This window comes from Lissotriton vulgaris, chromosome 11 (assembly GCF_964263255.1).
Source record: "Lissotriton vulgaris chromosome 11, aLisVul1.2, whole genome shotgun sequence".
Lineage (NCBI taxonomy): Eukaryota > Metazoa > Chordata > Amphibia > Caudata > Salamandridae > Lissotriton > Lissotriton vulgaris.
The window spans coordinates 155,373,402-155,393,404 of NC_141699.1; the positions used below are offsets into that span (position 1 = coordinate 155,373,402).

Genomic DNA, 20,003 nt, shown 5'->3' on the forward strand with positions numbered 1-20,003 from the left:
CTCTGTTTGACCCCACCCATTTTTGGTTGGCCAGGAGGTGATGGACTCAAATTCCCACCCCCTTGCAGATCATGTCCCTGCAAAGTCCCATCCCTTTTCTCTCACAGTAGAACATTTTCAAAGATATCAAGTTTAGAAAATAAAGCACACCAAAGTTGATGGGAGGAATGCATGTAATTTGTCTAACCACTGGCAATTGGTTCCCAATCCATTGTTCCTTTGCTCACCAGGCCTCCTCAGATTGGACCCAGACATATGCAAATCAGCCTTGACCCTGCGCCTCATGGGAACAGTCCAGGCCAAAGTGGCAGTCTGCCAGTGGTAGCTGGCATGTCCCGCGGGTGGGACAAAAAAAAATCTAAACAACTTAACTGCGAGCGTGACGTGATGCCTTCCTCCTCCTCGATCTTCTCTACTCGAGGCAGGCAGGCTCCAAACTCCCTTCATCAATCCTTGCGCTTTTCTCACCAACATGAGAGCAGTGCTAGGATTGGTGGGAGCAGCCTCTCTCTGTGATCCACAACGCTCTGGAGGCTTTGGCTTTCTCTAACCCAGCTGTCTTGAGAGGTTTATAGTGCGCATGTGTGGCTGGCAGTTGCAAGACTGCCTTCCAAAAAGACATGCTCACTTTAAACTGAAAGTGCCCTGGTCTCTCTACTGCGGTCATTCAGCAGCAGCCCCGCCCCTGTTCACACGCTCCGTTCAGAATGGGGCAAAGAAAAATAAAATGGTAATGAATTAACTTTATTATCATTATATTGTTCTCTCTGGGGACATTTCAATGGAGGGGGACCCTCCTCTGGTCAAAGGGTCGAACCGGCACTGCACGCCAGTTCCTCACCGAAAAATATTCAGTCTTCCTAACAAGGACAGGAAAGTCAATGGAAAACAATGCATGATGCAAACTTGTACACTCCAAGCTACTTACACGTATTACCTGAAATTATATCCTGGCGATACATTATGGTCCGATTCTCTGTTGTCAAGGCGACGGAATGTATACTTTGGGACACAATGGGTTGCTTTGCGGTCAAGATCACAGTCCCAGTTAATCTGTATAGCCATGACACCACCCTAGAATGCCAGGACAAATGAAAAGATAATCAGTCATCCAAAGAGGTATTTCAAACCATATTTCCAAATTCAGTCTAATTACATTTCTATAAAACACTTTCCTTCAGAAAACAAAAGCTTTAACAAGCAAACCTCGGTGAGATGGTCAACGTCAGATCATTGAATGCAGTTTTTAGCATACAAGATAGAAGGGTACAGAGAATGACCAACAACCAAAGGACACGTGCCTGGAGAGGTGTCGCCTGTTTTAGGCGCAGGAAAAGGGGTAGATTTGCTGGTAAGCACCTAATATTTAGTCCAGTTTTGCTGCTGCAGTTAAGAACATGCTCCTAGGTACTGTGGAAGGCATTGAAATAACAAGTATTTTCAGTGCCAATCATTCTGCCTTTTGTATGGTGAAATGATTTTAAGCATACACAGAATAAAATACATAAATAAGGGCACTGCCTCAGCTCGTCTTACAGTCAACATTTGACACTTGCTCCAACAGGTCTCATTAGTTGATCAAGAAGGCATCAGGGACAAGATGGCATGGGGTGCGGTGGGCACAAGGGGGTGGGGGGCAGGCACCAAGCCAAGGAAGTGCAGAAACAAATATAGAGGAAGGGCGGGGCAGAGGGGCGAAGGATGTAGGAAGGCAAGGAGGCACAGAGGACATGAGGAACAGACAGTAGTAAAGGCATGTAAGTGCAATGGGCATGAAGGTAGTGACAAGGGGAATGAAGGGGGACAGATGTGATGAGGGAATAGAGGAGCACAGCACACACAAGGTGGGGAGCCAAAGGCAAAGGCAGTACAGTAAATGGAGAATCAACATAGCCCCCCTCGCTGCTTCTGACAGCCAATGGCAGTCGCCGCCCTACGTCCGTTGGCCGTCGTGGCCCCGCCCACTGCCCTAAACCGCCACACCATGGCGGAATCGCCGCCGCGGTTAAGCGGTTAAGAAATGCTCCAGTGAATGAGGACTTTGATGCAGAGAACCACTGATCAGCAGCCCCAGGAGAAGAGCACATGAGTACCATGGTGGGCCTACACGTCTCGACAGTTAGTGTGGAGCCACAGACAGACTGGGCAGGTAGTGTAAAACTGTCATCAGGAGATCACTGGTGAAGAGAATCTGGTCAGACTGTTGAGCAGCATGACAAACCCTCTACATAGGAGGCCCTTGAACATCAAAATAGCACGTCGAGACCTCCGGTGTCGTTGCTCCTTGGGTGAAAAAAAAAAAGAAAAAAAAAAAAAAAGAAAAGCAGCTACTGTCCTGCACATGTCAACTCATGCTCTTACCATCAGCAAAAGCATGCTGGAGCAGAAGGCATAGTACATGTCGAGGCGTCTCCTGCGCTGCCGGCTGCGGCATCACTGCCACCTGCACTAAATGGCAAACAACTATTTTACTTTTGTGAGCATGGATGGAGATCACCGCCTTCCAAGTTGGCAAAGCATTCCAGTACTTGTATGACAGGAATGGGCACTTTCACTGCCCACGCCCTGTAACGGAAGCAAGCATTTGGCAATTCAAGCATATGTGAGGGGTCCCAGTACTTCCTGTTAATCAGTCCATTTCTTGAAACATATACTCCAAACGTGTATCTCTAGTGGCAAAAGTAATAGGCACTAGCCCATTATTTCAACATTTTATTTTGGGAGGAATAGCACCCCACGAATATCTCACTCTTGCTAAACATACTTGATAACAGATGGGGCTGCTATAAACAAAGATTCCAGGGTTGTTTTCAGGCCTCCATCTGATCTTGATGAAGGCTTTGTGCTGCCATCACTGGCATTAGCCAGGTTGCTCCTTCTGCACAAAAGTTCGCTTTGTTACTGCCACTAAACACCATTTAGACTCCTGCAAAATCAGGCAGTTAAGGGTACAAAGGCCATTCAGTGTGTGGGGTTCATTAGTTGGATGTAACAATGAGACATGCATGCATTTGATGCACACTAACCTTTTAAATGCTGGGGTGGGCTGAAAAACTCTGTGTTGCAACCTGTAATTCAAACATATCTGACTAAATTGGATTTGTATTCTTGGATAAGTCACTGGAACTGCAGATTTATCGAAATCTGGGCCGGTCGCTCCACGCACCGCACAGCTCCCTGTAGGTGCGCCCAGCCTCAACGCTGCTGCCGCAAGTTCACCTCTGCCCCCTGCTGCCTGGTATCTATTGTATTCATTGCTGTACTGTATTTTGTGCCCTGTGACTCCGTTTATTGACTGTTTGTTTTTGTGACCACTGATCCTCCTGATTGTTTTTGTCTTCCACCGCCCGTTCTCGGGACCGTTTCTCCCGCCCTTCGCTCCCTCCTCACTCCCCACCGCTGCTCCCCTGTGGCCCGCCCCTTTTTCTCTTCTGGACCCCTCTCTCCCCCTCCCATTCGCCGCCCCACTCCCGCCTCCCAGCTGCTCCTCCCTCCCTCTGGATACTAGGGTGAAGCCGCGCGGTGTTGAGCAGTGACCTCTGCCCCTGGTTCAGCGCCGGTCGCTCCACGCACCGCACAGCTCCCTGTAGGTGCTCCCAGCCTCAACGCTGCTGCCACGAGTTCGCCTATGACCCCTGCTGCCTGGTATCTATTGTAGTCAATGCTGTATTGTATTTTGTGCCCTGTGACTCCGTTTATTGACTGTGTTTGTTTTTGTGACCACTGATCCTCCTGATTGTTTTTGTCTTCCGCCGCCCGTTCTCGGGACCGTTTCTCCCGCCCTTCGCTCCCTCCTCGCTCCTCGCTCCTCGCCGCTGCTCCCCTGCGGCCCCACCCCTTTTTCTCTTCTGGACCCCTCTCTCCCCCTCCCATTCGCTGCTCCGCTCCCGCCTCCCAGCTGCTCCTCCCTCCCTCCTTCCCCCCTCGCCATTTATGGTGGAGACCACGGGTGCGCGCAGCGGCCACACGCAGCGGGCGCGCCGATTGCACGCCGGAGGCGCACCAAAGGCAGGCCCGTCTACGCCCGTCCATGCCTGGAACGCGCCCAGCGCCAGAACCCCTGGACCTCGCCAGACCCAGCCCAACCGACTGAGATACGACAGCGCAGCCCTCCTCGCACACTGGACGACCGTGTGCCTGCTATCAAGCCACCCCAGGCGCACCCACGGACTCTTCACCTGTCAAGCCTGCAAATTCACCTGCCTCCGTAACCGCTCCACGCCCGCCAAACCCAGCAGTAACAACCACCTCAAGTGCATCCTCCTCAACACCCGCACCATACACAAGCAAGCAATCGACCTCTGGGCCCTCCTTGACGCAACAACTCCCGACGTCGCCTTCCTAACAGAACCTGATGAACGCCTCCTCAGCGCCCGATATCGCCATAGCCATCCCGGACGGCTACAAAATCACCCGGAGGGACCGCACCAACAAAACAGGAGGAGGAATCGCCATCATCTACAAGAACACCATCAGCGTCACGACCAACACCGAAGACACCATTCCCACCGCCAAACACCTACACTTCCAGATCCACACAGACCCCCAAACCACCTTCAGAGGTACACTCATCTACAGACCCCGGGCCCACGCACACAATTCAGCGAAACCATAGCAGACTTCATCAGCCCGCACGCCCCAGCCTCACCTGACTACATCCTCCTTGGAGACCTAAACTTTTACCTAGAGAACAACAACAACAACACCATCGCAACACTGCTCGACAACCTCGGACTCAAGCAACTAGTAGTCTCCCCCACTCACCTCGCCGGCCACACCCTCGACGCCATCTTCTCAGCCAGCAATCTCATCGCTTTCAACCACACCACAGGAATTCACTGGACCGACCACAGCTGCGTACACTTCACATTCAAGAGGACCACATCTCACCATCACACGCTTCGAATCCCCCACAGACGCTGGAGCAAGATCACCACGGACCAGCTTACCACATCACTGAGCCAGAACCCACCTACCGACACCGACACACCAGACGCCAACACCGCAGCACTCAACCTTGCGCACTGGATCACCAACTGCGTCAACGACCTCGCTCCGCTAAAAAACACCAACAACAAGGCCACCTCCAGAAAACCCACATGGTTCACAGACCCCCTTAAAGCCGCGAAGAAATCCTGCCGCTCCCTCGAAAAGACCTGGCGCAAGGAACGGACAACGGAGAACATGACAGCCCTCAAAACCGCCACCCACGAATACCACCAGCAGATCAGGAACATCAAGAGGACCTCACTCAAGGAACGACTAGACAACAACACCCACAGCAGCAAGGAACTCTTCAGCATCATCAAAGAGTTCTCGAACCCTGACGCCAGCAACAACGACATCACCCCTTCGCAAGACCTCTGCAACTCCCTCGCCACGTTCTTCCATAGCAAGATCACCGACATACATGACAGCTTCGGACCCCAACCTCCACCCCCCGGACACCAGCAAAACGACCTCCACCACCACCATCAATTCCTGGACCCCCCATCAGCAGTGAAGACACCATTGGCATCATGAACACTATCCACTCCGGCTCCCCCGCTGACCCGTGCCCCCATCACATCTTCAACAAGGCAGACACCATCATCGCACCGCACCTACGGAACGTCATTAACAACTCCTTCACTTCAGCTACTTTTCCTGAGAGCTGGAAGCACGCGGAGGATCAACGCCCTCCTGAAGAAGCCCACCGCAGACCCCAGGGACTTCAAGAACTTCCGACCCATCTCGCTTCTCCCCTTCCCGGCCAAAGTAATTGAGAAGACCGTGAACAAACAACTGACCGCCTTCCTTGAAGACAACAACCTGCTCGACCCCTCCCAGTCCGGATTAGGAGCAAATCACAGCACCGAGACCGCCCTCATCGCAGCCACCCACGACATCAGAACCCTGATGGACAACGGAGAAACAGCCGCCCTCATCCTACTGGACCTCTCCGCAGCCTTCGACACCGTATGCCATCGCACCCTAGCACCCCGCCTCAACAACACAGGAATCCAGGGGAAGGCTCTGGAATGGATCACCTCCTTCCTCACCGGCAGAACGCAGAGAGTCCACCTCCCCCCTTCCGGTCCTCCGCAACAGAAATTATCTGCAGCGTACCCCAAGGATCCTCTCTCAGCCCAACACTCTTCAACATTTACATGAGCCCCCTCGCCACCATCGCACGAAAACACAACATCAACATCATCTCCTACGCCGACGACACCCAGCTGATACTCTCCCTCACAAAGTACCCAGCCACCGCCAAATCTAACTTCCAGGAAGGAATGAAAGAAGTAGCTGACTGGATGAAGCTCAGCCGTCTCAAACTCAACTCAGACAAGACGGAGGTCCTCATCCTCGGACAATCCCCCTCAGCATGGGACGACTCCTGGTGGCCCCCGGCACTGGGCACTGCACCCACACCCACAGACCACACACGCAACCTGGGCTTCATACTGGACTCATCGCTCACAATGAACAAACAAGTCAACTTCGTCTCTTCCTCATGCTTCAACACCCTGCGCATGCTCCGGAAGATCTTCCGATGGATCCCCACCGAAACAAGAAGAACAGTCACCCAGGCCCTCGTCATTAGTCGACTGGACTACGGGAACGCCCTCTATGCCGGAACATCCGCCCAACTCCAAAACCGCCTCCAGCGCATACAAAACGCTTCCGCACGACTCATCCTCAACATCCGCCGCCACAGCCACATCTAAAGCCACCTGAGAGACCTCCACTGGCTCCCCGTCAGAAAAAGGATCACGTTCAGACTACTCACCCACGCACAGAAAGCACTCCACGACTCAGGCCCGGAATACCTCAACAGCCGACTCAAGCTCTACAACCCCGCTCGCCAGCTCCGCTCAGCCAACCTCGCCCTCGCACCCATCCCATGGATCTGCAGAGCCACCGCCAGAGGAAGATCCTTCTCCTACCTGGCAGCAAAGACCTGGAACTCCCTCCCCACCCACCTACGACTGACACAGGACCACCTCAGCTTCGGGAGGCACCTCAAGACCTGGCTCTTCGAGCAGTAGCAACTCCTCTCACCCCCAGTGACTTGAGACCCTAACGGGTGAGTAGCGCGCCTTACAAATTTCTGATTGATTGATTGAATATATTTTAGTGATCTGTCCAAGAATTTACAGGATGTCCATCTACAAAAGTGAGGAAAATGTTAACTTCAAATGTTGGGCGTCAACAATATCCTTTCATATCAAGGTTAAACTCTACAGGCAGAAAAATAAAACATAAAGCCTTTTCAGCAGCGTACTATATAGTGCAACTCCTTCAGGCATGTGTTTCCAAATAATTTAAACAAACCCTACCTTTAGCTTAGAGACCAATGTTCATGCAAACCAATAAAGCTACATTTGGCCTAGTGACCAATGTCCTTGCAAACCAATTAAATTACCTTTGTCTTAGTGACCAATGTCCATGCAAACCAACTAAACTACCTTTGGCCTAGCGACCAATGAACTACCTTTGGCCTAGTGACCAATGCCCTTGCAAACCAACTAAACTACCTTTGGCCTAGTGACCAATGAACTACCTTTGGCCTAGTGACCAATGAACTACCTTTGGCCTAGTGACCAATGAACTACCTTTGGCCTAGTGACCAATGAACTACCTTTGGCCTAGTGACCAATATCCTTGCAAACCAACTAATCTCCATTTGGCCTTGTGACCAATGTCCATGCAAACCAATTAATCTCTCTTTGGCAAAGCGACTAATGCCCTTGCAAAACAATTCGGATTTATTTAGAGTAGGGGCTAAAAACAAAGGCAAATGGTAACATCAAGAAAGTGCACTCTACCTCGCTAGTAGAGATGTGGCTCAGTGACTTGGTTGTTTGTCTTAGAACTTGGAAAACAGGAATCCAATCCAGACTTTGGCACTTTACCAGAATCAACTAATTCTAAGTGAGGTCCTTCAACTCTCAGTGCCTGCATTGCAAATGTTTATTGTACATTTGTAAAACACAACTGTCTTGAATGGACCCAATCAACCTGGCATTTGTAATTTTGTTTCGATCGGACCCTGCGCATGACAATGTTCTATGCACAGCTCCTCAAGTTTAAGGTGCCCCAGTTAAATTGTTTACTGTGACCTGTAAGGCTGTTCTTTGGAGCCAAATTCATGCTATTCCAAATACTAAAAAGTCCACACAGTTAGATTTCATCCAGACTGAGCAACTTTTCTCTAAAGTTAAACACCTTTCTGCACTGCACAAATCTTAAAGATTGAGCAAGGAGAACCTGCTTAACTAACAATACAAATATTTATTGGCATAATGGTAAAAGCATTATTACATTTGAAGACAAACCTGAATGGCCATCTCCTGGAAGTCCTGTTGAGAGTCTTTTGCGATCTGTCCAAGCCGAAATATGGGGCAGAAAGGATCCATATTCCGACTATACTCGCAATTTTTTAGGTAGTCAGCAGTTATATTGGGCAAAATGTTTCGCCTACAAAAGTAAGAAGAGAGGGCGGCATTGTTTACTATGCTTAGGCTGGAGGCCACAGGACAGGAAGGAGCCATTTGGCATTACCTAGTACAGTATTTCAGGGCTCAACAGAGCTGAGATCCCACCAGCTAGCTATCAAGAATACATTAGGTGTTTTAAGTGAATACATCATTACTTACAAGAGGACTGCACAGTAAAGAATCTTGTCAGTGGTACAGCAAGGGAGGAAGTGTTCGTGGGTGTACCATAGGTTGATGCAGGGGGGGGTGGGTTGGTCAAGTATTTCAACAATCTCATTTATATGAGCCTCCTACACTAAGCTTGGCGGTCTCTTTCTCTTCCAAGCAAGTATAATTCTAAATTCTAAATTAAATGATAAAATACGTATGATATATTAGACTATCATTTTACTTAAAGTTTACCCATTTGAATCCAGTTTCCAACTGGCAATAGCACGTATAGAAAAAAAACAGAACAAGGCTAATCGCCAACTGCAGGTTATGTCATTAAACCTCAAAATGCCATTAAAAAAATCAAAACCAACTTCTGCTTCAACAGTAATTTAACATTTCAGAAAAACATGTTACTTGGGTGTTCCCAATCGACACCCACTGCCTGAAAGGAATACTTAATAGCACAGTTACAGCACGTGGAGGAGATCAGCAGCACACAAGGCACAGACATCTAGCTTCATGTATGAAATACCAGAAGGACGACCAGATGGACGCTGTTGCCATGGTGGGCACCTTCAGAGACGAACAGGCAACGATTAATACGGATACGGACGATAGCACAATACACTCGGAACACAGTGTGATCCTGTTCCCGACCGTGACACCGAGAGTAGCAGATGAATTATTGGACAATGGACAGGAGTAACCCCTCTGTGTGATGTGGGCCGGGGCCTAACGAACTATCGATATCCTTTTTCTTTGTGCCACTTACATGATGCTATGATCTACAGGGTGGAGGAGGGGCCTGGGGCGGCCGGGAGGTGCATTGCTGAGATTCACGGATGATGGGTGTAGGCTCAAAATTATTTTTCGTATTTCTTAGGGGGCAGTCGTAGTATGTAGACCTGACAAAATTGTACACTCCCGAGGGCCACTGAAGGCCAACCCCCCCAAGAGGCCCAATGGAATTGATGTCCAAATAATGATTTCCCCGGCAGCGCCGTAGAGCCGGCGGCGACGACACAAATGAATCGGCAGAATAGAACAGTGCTTGGCCAGCCCCCCAAAGGCATATGCACCAATGATTGGATTGTTATGGTTGTAAATTTTTTGTTCGGCACAGCAATGTTTCCAAGCTGCGCCAAAAGAGTTTTGGGTAGGGGTGGGCAGAAGTACGTCTCCTGGCTAGGGTTGTTACTGCATGCCATAAGGAGCATGACACTGTTAATTGTGGAGCTTAAGTTCAATAGATAAGATACAATAGGGAGATACAGGCTGGCAACCTGGAATGTACGGGACTTGGTGCTATACAGAAGAGACATAGGATATACGCATTTTTACATCGCCATCACACTCAAATAACGTTCCTGCAAGAATCCCACTTAACATCGTCTGAGGCCCAAACACTGCGAAAGAAATGGAGGGGTACTGTGCTCTCTACTTCGTACTCTGCCTTCTCTGGAGGACCTACTATATGGGTACGGCATGGCACTCCCTTTGTGGAGCTGGAGAGGAATGTCGATGACCAGGGGAGATATATACTGGTGAAGGACACACTGGACGGTACACTACTGGTTTTGGGCAGCATATATGCCCCGAACTTTGACCAAGATACATTCCTGGCAAGGGTGGGACGGGCTCTGGCGGACTGGGTGGACATCCCCTGGATACTGGGTGGAGATTGGAAAATGGTCATAGACGTGCCCCTAGATAGATCGCACCCCCCCCTTCAGACAACTGGTGTGCGCAGACTGTTTCAGGACTTGGCTCACGGGGTGAGGATTGGTAGACCTCTGGCGCTCATTGAACCCGACCCATAAGGAATACTCGTATTACTCCCCGGTGCACAACCTACATACTCGTCTTGACAGATTTCTGTGCAGCAGCTCTCTGCTGTCCAAATGCATGTCCCCGGAATACCTAGACGAAACCTTTTCCGACCATAGACCCCTGACGCTAGATTTGCGGTGGGGGAGGGTACCGTCCCCAGTACCCACCTGGAGGCTCAATCCCCTACTGTTGGAGGATGGCCCTTTCCGTGCATCGCTGTCGGATACACTAGACAATTACTTCCAGGAAAATTGGGACACAGCAACATCCAATCTAACGGTAGGGGATGCCATGAAGGTTGTAATAAGAGGGGCTGCCATAGGACAGTTAGTGGGGGTTAGGCAGGAAATTCACAGGAAGCTTGGTGATGTTGAAGACCGCTTGAAACACCTAGAAACGGCGGCGAGTTACGTCCATACCTAAACCTGGCAGAGACACCCTTGATCTGACTAATTATAGACCCCTCTCAATGCTCTCCACAGAGTACAAGACCTTAGTAAAGCCATTGCGTTAAGGATACAGGCCCATCTCCCTGGCCTAATACATCCGAGCCAATGCGGATTCCTCCCAGGGAGGAGTACTTCCCAAAATACGTGGAGACTACATGCCCTCATGTCCGCCACGCCGCAAGACCTTCCCCAAGCCGGCTGTGTAGCGTTGGACCTTAGGCAGACGTTTGACTCCCTGTCATGGACTTTCATGTTTGAAGTCTTGCGACATTTTGGCTTCCTCGAATCATTGCTAAAAAGGGTATGATTATTGTATACGAACCAGTCGGCCAGGGCGCGCACCGGCAGATATATCTCGGATGACTATTTTATTCACAGAGGCACCCCACAGGGATGCCCACTGTCGCTCCTGTGGTTTGTCCTGACACTAGAGCCCCTAGCGATAGCCATCTGGGCTAGAGCGGATAGAGTGGGCATCACCATAATGGGGACGCATAACCTGATATCGATATATGCCGACGATATCTGGTTGTACTTCCAGGATCTGGGGGCAGACCACTCGCCCATAGTGACTGTCTTTGAACGTTTTGAGGCCGTGTCAGGTCTAGCAATCAACACGGCGAAATCTGTAGGTTTTTATTTCCGGGAGGTACGACGACCCTCCCACATGCAATTTGGCGGATACCAGATCCCGATAGCACAGACCACATTCAAGTATTTAGGCATCAACGTCCATAGATTGCAAGAGGATCAGATTGAAGGCAATGTCCGAAAGGCCATTAACAATCTCCGTAGTAGTGTGAACTTCAGGATGTCCCAGCCCCTGTCCATTATGGGTAGGATAGCGGTTTCGAAAATGGTCATGCTTCCCCGTATGCTATATTATTTTGTGAACCTACCGGTGCTTCTCCCACAGCATATCTTTACTACCCTAAATACGATCCTGATTAACCTCATCTGGGGCTCTGCGCGGCGGAGAATAAGCCTCAGGAAACTGCAACTCAGCACCAGGCAGGGAGGCCTTGGAGTGCCGGACCTACGGGATGATTATTACGCAAGTCAACTCCAGTGGTTGTCACGCTGGGTGGCGGGCAGGGACCTACACGAAATTGACTTCCCGACAGACCTATTGATGCGCGGAGAATTACACTTCTTCCTACTACCTAGAGCTAGGATCCCCCGAGACTGCCATCCCCTTCTATACACCGCCCTGATGTGCTGGCGGAAGGCGTTAGCGTACACGTCGGGGGCCAAACCTTACGCAGATAATATTCCTCTGTTAGGGTTCCCAACACCGCAGGGGCGACTGACGCAACGTAGATTGCAACCTTGGACGGAGGCGGGGGTTGAAATGGTGGGTGATTTATTTGGAAACGATACACTGTTAGATCATGATTCCTTTACACAGTCCACAGGGGCTTCTCCACGAATATACATCCTACATGCTACAGTAGTGCACTATGTACGGAATACATGGGCCCCACAGCGCATTAAGCCTGCACAACATGAACTTGTACATCTCCTCTATTACATGGGGACAGGAGGACACTTAGTACGGTGGCTCTACGCTGAGATCAGGGGACACGCGGCCATGTCACTAACTGCACTCAGGGACACCTGGACCCAGGATACGGGAGAGGAGCTGACAGACGGGGCCTGGAAAATTATCCTGGAACATCCCAGAAGGTTGTCCAGGAATGTCAAGTTCAAATTTATACAAGCGATGGTACTGCATAGGGCATACCTCACCCCCCAGAGGTTACATAGGATGTTCCCTGACTCTTCACATTGTTGTCCCCGTTGTCAGACAGACTAGGCCGGCCTTCTCCATATGATGTGGTCATGTCCCAGTCTGCGCAGCTACTGGGGGACAATCTGCCATATATTGCACACAGTCAGAGCCCTGCAGGTCCCAGAGGTGGCGACACACTGTCTGATAGGACATAGGAAACGTCCCAAGACGCATAGAGCCCAGTTGAAGTTTTTGGACTGGTCATTGTTATTAGCAACCAGAGTTTTAACTATGAGGTGGAAGTCCGCCAGACCTCCAGGGGTAGAGATGTGGCGCTTGGACCTGTTAAAATGGGGCAGAGCAGAAGTTGCAGTTTTGCGCAGGGAGGAGGGGAGGGGACAACGGGAACATCCAATTGCACAGGACTGGGAGCGAATGCTGCTAGAGGTAGAGGAACTAGATTTGGCGCCCTCACAAGCAGGCACTGTATTCTCAGGAATAATGGGAGGGAGTTAGTAGGGATGTCCAAGAGGAATTGCCCAGTGTACATACAGGTTGACCAGACGAATGCGGGTATGCTTCATTAGGTGAGATTGTTTTACCTTAGCTTCGTAACGCAGACAGTTGACACTATAGGTGGAGGGACCAGGAGACGTACGGGGTGGGCGGGGAGTTGGGTGAGACAGGGTATGCTTCAAGGTTTAATTAGTACGAGACTAATGTTGCAGACTGTGGAGGCAATACTTGCTAATATATGGTTGGGCCACAATATAGTAGATTATTATGTATACTGATTTTATTTACGATCCGTTTGATGACATATAATAGCAGTTGCGTGTAATTGATAACCTCTCAATCTGTCGCAGTTTATTGGGGAGAAAATAGAAAAGACTGTACCTTACTGAAAATGCATAATGATGTAAAGTGATATGCCTTGCAGTCGCAAATAAAGAGTTTTAAAAAAAATGTATGAAATACCAACTCTAAATTAGATTTTCTTTACTTGAACATCTCATCTCCAGCTGAAGAGCGGTCACAAAACGTGTCAAGCTATCTATTGATTTAGGCAAGGGGAAATTGGAGAATAGCTGAAATTTGACATTAAATTTTTGCTGAAAAAAAACTGTTTTCAAAATTTCTTGTAACAGGAATATTAATGACTGGAGGATATGAATTTCTGCATTAAACAATTCATAATTGTTAATACATTATACTATAAGAGGATTATCAATTGAAAACAAATATATTAATGAAAAAGTAACAATATTACCTAAATTAATTTGAAAAAAATGATTAATAATGTAATTAATAATAATCACACTAAAATATTATAACCCACTGCCCAGGACTATAATGGTTGTTAAAGGTCCTGAGCCCTACAAGGAAGGAGAGGGCCTTTAACAACCGGTACATTACAAAGCAGAATAGATATACTGATATTAGAACATTCCACCTATTTAGGGGAGAAGGTTCTAATATAAACAGGGAGAAACAAGAAGACAAGTATTTGAATGTTGGAGCTGAGAGCATGTTCCAACCATAACTGGACCAGAGCATTCCAATGTTTGACTAATCATAATATTAACGCCAACATTGATAATCATAGTAATATTAATAACAGCAACAGTAACAATAATATTAATATTAAGAACATGTTTAAGGGGAAACATCGTTTACAATGCGATGTTTACACCACACAACCTTTACCACGCTGCCATTACAACGCACGTCCTTACTACGACTTGCGCTGGATAGCGCTCCTGGTTAAGGAATAGTGTGATTTTCTATTCCAACACCTTCTCTACTATTACGTGGGCTGGAGTTGGAATAGAAAATCATATTAATCCTCAATCCAGCACCCTCCAACGCAAGTCGTTGTAACGACGTGCGTTGTAAAAACCGCGATGTAAAGTACCGCTATAAAAATGATCGCGTTGTAATGTCATAAATCCTGTTTAAGGGATAAAAAAGAGAAAAGATATGCACTCAGCAATAAAACTCCATGTTTGATTATATGTGTAAATGACAATTCATACAAAGTAATGGTCTGAAGCAAAAGCTGATTTCTACTTTGACCTGGAGGTTCGGGCATGTGCCACTCGTCACTGGGTTGCAAAGTCTGGGTGCCTGGCTGGACCAAGTATGGTCACCGACTCCTGGTAGCTGAAAGGGATGCATCAGGTTTGAAATCTGTGATTGTAAGTGAGACTTCGAAGATAACATGGCATTATTTTCTGCAAAGGCCGATTTATTTATGTTGATGGATTTATGGGCGACACCTTCTAGTCTCAGAAGTTGTAGTTTCCATAGTGACACAACATTGAGTGCTCAGCTGAAACCTTTGCTTGTAGAGAGGTTCTGTACATCAAGAACTAGTTGAACCTGGGAAAGCATCTCAACAAGCATTTTAATGTTCACAGTCAGAAAATTGTGGACATTTTCCTGGGAAAACAAAGGAAACTTACTTGGTAAAGCCAAACTTGGGATACCAGATGTTGTTTTTCACCAGAACAGTAAAATTTTCAGCATCTTTGAGGACAGCAGGCCTGAAATAAATAGTGTTCAATTGTTACACTGGAACGTAAAGGACTGAGTCAATTACTTTTATGAGTGTTTTAAAAACACTGCACAGTTAACCATCTCATTTACGAAATTAGATATTTAGGAGAATTACGTTCATAAACAACCACAAGGCAGAATGAAGAGGTATTGGGGTAATTGCAATAGTGATAAGAAACCCAAAGAGTTACAAGACACTGTGGCCATGAATGATACTTCGCTTATGCTTTATTTATGAGGGCATATTTTGGGTTATTGGAAAATACTGGGTTTGCTAATGGGTAAGCTTTCCTATATTTAAAGACATGTAAATAAGTGTCCAAAAATGTCATAATTTAGTCTTTAAATAAACCGTAATATACAGTAGGCACACTACAAATTGCAGTTTAAACACGCATTTCGAAGCCAAAAGGTCTTGCCATATTGACCTATTGGCTTCGCCAATGCTTTTTGCCCAAGCTATCCAACTATGGCCAAAACAAAAGCGGGTGTGAAAGCACGTGGACGCAGCTGCTTCATGATCTAGGCACCAGCGTGCGTGATGACGTCTGTGCATGCATCTATGAAATAAACAATTTAATAAGTGATAATTGAGAGTACTTTTCAGAGTACTTTCGGAACCTAAAGGTTCTTCCATGCACCCATAGTGTTTGCAACGTTAGAATACATAAGTAATGAGTTGGTAGATTTCATTAGTCTGCCTCTACATATTCCACGAAAAAGGCAAAAAGTAGAAAGTGTACACAATTGGCAAATAAAATGTTACAAAGGTTTTTTCGCACAAAACATTCAGCCAAAATCCCAGAAGGGATCAAAAACCACCAAGCGGGATCAGAATCAGAAAGCACTGGAGTTCATGGGTGTCCTGGTTTCAACTCTTCACCCAGGTTTATTATGCGGGCCGTCGCCTGCACTGTGAAAACACGGAGCGGGTTTAAAGCAGCTACTCCTTTTTAGGTCGAGCAGACCTACTCTCAATGCGTGAGCATTGAGAGTGTCTGCTTCAGACCTTTTGTGGCCCGTATTTAGGAATGTGGACAGCTACCAGACGCGCGCTTTGACGAGGTCAGATTTCACCTCGGGAGCGAGCGTCTGGTAGCTGCGCATGCGCGAATCAAATCCCTTGCTCACACACACACACAGGCAGCCCGACCCCTCTGCATGCACGCACACATACACACACAGGCGCGCGCATGCACACGCAGGCATACAACACACATACAGGCACACATACAGGCACACTATCCCCTACCTCGCATTCTCTCTCAATCACACAGTCACGCATGCGCACACACATTCCCTCGCGCACACACGCGCGCACACACTCCCCCTCCCCCTCCCCCACCCCTCCCAGGCATACACACAGGCACGCACGCACTTCACTTCACTTCAGCCCTGGGCCCCACTCACCGACTGCGCTCTTCCGGCGGGCTCCTCTCGCGCTCCGCTCCTCACGGCGCGGCGCGTCTTGTCTCCTCTTCACAATCGGGGCTCCCTCAGGTCCGAGGAGCCCCGCAACAGGCACCACACTCCTTCTCCCCGGCCCCCTCCTGGGGACCCGGGCTGATTCGGACCGGCAGGGCGCTCCATGCGCCGGCAGCTCGCGGACCTCGGGAGGCGGGACTTCCGGTCGGCCGCGACCGGATTGGCCGGCTAAGAGCTTCCGGGTCGCCGCGGGCAGCGCGGCGGCACCCTACAACATGAACTTGTTATTTTTGCGGTGTAATGTTTGTCATTGTTGTAGGTTGTGTTGGTGTCCATGGGGGTGGCGTAGAGGCCCCTCCACGTGTTCAGCCATCTATTGCAAAAAGTGACTGCTGAATGAATAGTCATGTTGTACCTAAATAACATTTCCGTACCCCAAAAGGGACACTTCATTAAATTCGGAACGAGGTAGACGTGTAGATTGCACACACACTTGCAGGGAGTGCTCAGGGCCGCGGTTTTCCAATTTCGTGTCGGCCTACAACAGGTTGTTTTCTTTCTGAAGTGCGAGTTTTCATGCTCTGTAGTGCACCGCACCACATGCAGGTGGGGTCTTCCTTTCTGCATTAATGCAGGGGTATCAAGCGAGGGTAGTTAGCTTAGGTGAAACCGAGGCCCCAAGTCCAGGACCGTGGGCTCCGCCTCAGTCCCCCCTTCTTGCTGCTGTGCAGGTGGAAATCAGCAGACTTCGAGGCAGCAGGCAGCGGCCACACGGAAAGCAGGCTGTTGAAACCAGTGCCAGGCAGTGCTGGCCTCCTGCAGTCTGTTCCTGTGCAGGGCCACACTCCTCTCAGCCCCCACTGTTACTTTACTGCTTGCACTTGCTCTGGGAGTTTAAATGCAGAAAGTGTGCCTTCGTGTTTGTCTGCAACCAGGCGGTGCTTCGCCTGTCCCCGTGAATGCTTGTCGGATCTCTTAAACCTCCTTGTTATGCTAATGTTTATAGTTGCTTCCACTAATGTGTTGACACTTCCCAAATAGTTCTGTTTGATTGCCCTTAACTTTGTCCTTTTCTTAAGAATTTTTTTTTCCCGTCACATTAATGTAACATGGAATTTACTGAAAACTATGCAAATTACTCGCAAGAATATAAAAGCCCAGAGCTTTGTCTTTGGTGTGAAATATTAGATAAGTGACCATCCACACAATGCAATGTTTGATTCAGGAAGTAGAGATCAAAATCCCAGCTTCCTGGTTAGATCAGATTGGGTGATTTTGGGCAAATCGCTTTACCAGGCTGCAATTTTCAGTGCCATCGCAATTGAGACCAGTTTGAAGTCATTCAGCTGAGGGCGAGCACTAACCAGATTTATTAGACCATAATATTACTACCATGTAATACACTTGTTCTAATTATTTAGTCATATGTGGGCATTCCAAATGGACATGTCTCCTTGTTCAACTAATGGCGTCATCAGGAAGGCATGATGGGCTTTGTGAATGTTTCAGGTTTCAAAATAATTCTCTTTATTAAATGTAATTTAGTACCTCTGTATGATCTAATGTACTCGGGGATGGACAGGGTACTCAAAACAAATTGCAGCAACATAACACAGTGAGCAAGCCTGACCTTCTCAAGGTCATTAAAGGGGATAAAAGGGTCTCTTCCCAGGAAGTGTAGAGAAAAGTAGGACAACACCGTGCATTTTCAGCACAGTCTTATACAAATTATATTATATATCAGTAAGACAATTGTGTGCCTAGTACAAAACATTTGCGAATGTTATAACTATTGGCATTGTAAATGACAAAGCTATTAATTTAGCTATTTTTAAAAACACATAAATAAAAAAAATTGTCATTTACAAGACCAATAGCTCACACTTTCCTAATGCGAGACCTATTGCATTGCAAATGCTTGTTTCACAAAGGCAGTGCAAGTTCGCAGATGCCCTAAGCGCATTCATCATAATACGGCACAGTTTCCTTCATTGCGCTGGACGCACCTTTTTACATGTATAATGCAGCCCTGGCAGTCATGTGTAACCTGGGAACCATATACACTATGCCAGTTACCTATGACAGCAAAGTCCTGTGCAGCAATCAGTGCTCTAAGACATGCTGCTCATGTGCAAGTTGTCAGTCATGCACATAGGGTTGATCATCTGTCAATTCACATTTACAGCTCTATCATCGCATATTACGCGTTGGACCACAATGCCCCCGCTGTTGGCCACAGGGACCAAGCATTTTCTGCTGTACGCTTAGAAGTGGAAAAATAAACGGGGACCGACTAACTGTGATGACTAAACCCAATTGTTGAATTCAATACATCGTTTTCATGTATGCATTGTTAAACCGCTCATCTCTCTATGTTATTATTCCGTTCATTAAGTTAATTATAGTCAAGAGCTCTGCGTCAATTAAGACTGATGAGGTATGTTTGGGTAGACCAGCTTTTTTTAACAGCAAATTATGTTAAATGTTTGAAAATAAAGTGAACAAGAAATGACACCGTGCAAGCGTATGTGTGGGCTCGAAGCTGCTATCTGTGTCTGTGTCGACTCTAACGAGAGGAGACCAAAATCCTCCCAAAGCAGTCTGAAGCAACTGGCAAAATGAAACCAGCTGCCCTTACTGACGAATGAAAACATAAGAAGTCAGAGTGACTGGGAAGCCAACCAATGGAAAGTAATGGGTAGGATCTAAGCGTTTTAGCTTTTTTGTTTAAAGAATAGAACTTGCAGTGACAGAGCACCGCTGTCTCAGATGATACCTAAAAAGAAAGACAACAACAAAATAGACTACTCACATTTTCTACAGCGCTCATGAGAATACATGAGTGTGTAGATTTGATAAAGGGGTGTAGAGCGTATTAGGGCAGATCTAGTGGATGACTTTATTGTGTGATACAATAATTCAGAAGCTGACATATGCTAGCTTATAAAACACAATTATAAATTTCCACATTCTATATGGTCGAACCATCTTGGGGTGACATTCAAGATCACTGGTGATCCCAGATCTGTTGCTGCATGAGACTCCACAATAGGAATACAGGAGAAACTAGAAACAGCTTGATAGGGACGTGCTTGCGATTCAACTTGCATCCTCTCTAGAGCGAATGCGTTGTGATGCAGTAGGCAAGTTCTGGCTGCTCAATAAAGCCATCATGGGTACCCTGACGCTCTAGTCCCTTCGCAAGCAGGACTTAAGTGCAAGTCACCATTCCTGAGAACCAGAGGAATAATAGAGAGCCTGGCACCCGGAAAGTAGAAATGCACAAATTAGAAAGGAGATAGAGTAGAGACCATTCCTTTAGTACAAAATTCAAATATAAAACGCATACGGACTACTCATGAGGAATCAAGG

General features: G+C 47.8%; 1 protein-coding gene across 3 annotated transcripts in view; it reads right to left on the minus strand.

The window, feature by feature from the left end:
* The window catches only part of P2RX4 (purinergic receptor P2X 4), a 245,170-nt gene that overhangs the window by 55,032 nt on the left and 170,135 nt on the right, over window positions 1-20,003 (minus strand). For all 3 annotated transcript variants that reach the window (XM_086943006.1, XM_086943005.1, XM_086943007.1), the window contains exons 6-8: window positions 15,113-15,193; window positions 8,322-8,463; window positions 938-1,074 (exon numbers count right to left, since the gene is read on the minus strand). In XM_086943006.1, coding sequence (XP_086799132.1) covers window positions 938-1,074; window positions 8,322-8,463; window positions 15,113-15,193 — 360 coding nt within the window. The remainder of the gene's footprint in view (window positions 1-937; window positions 1,075-8,321; window positions 8,464-15,112; window positions 15,194-20,003) is intronic.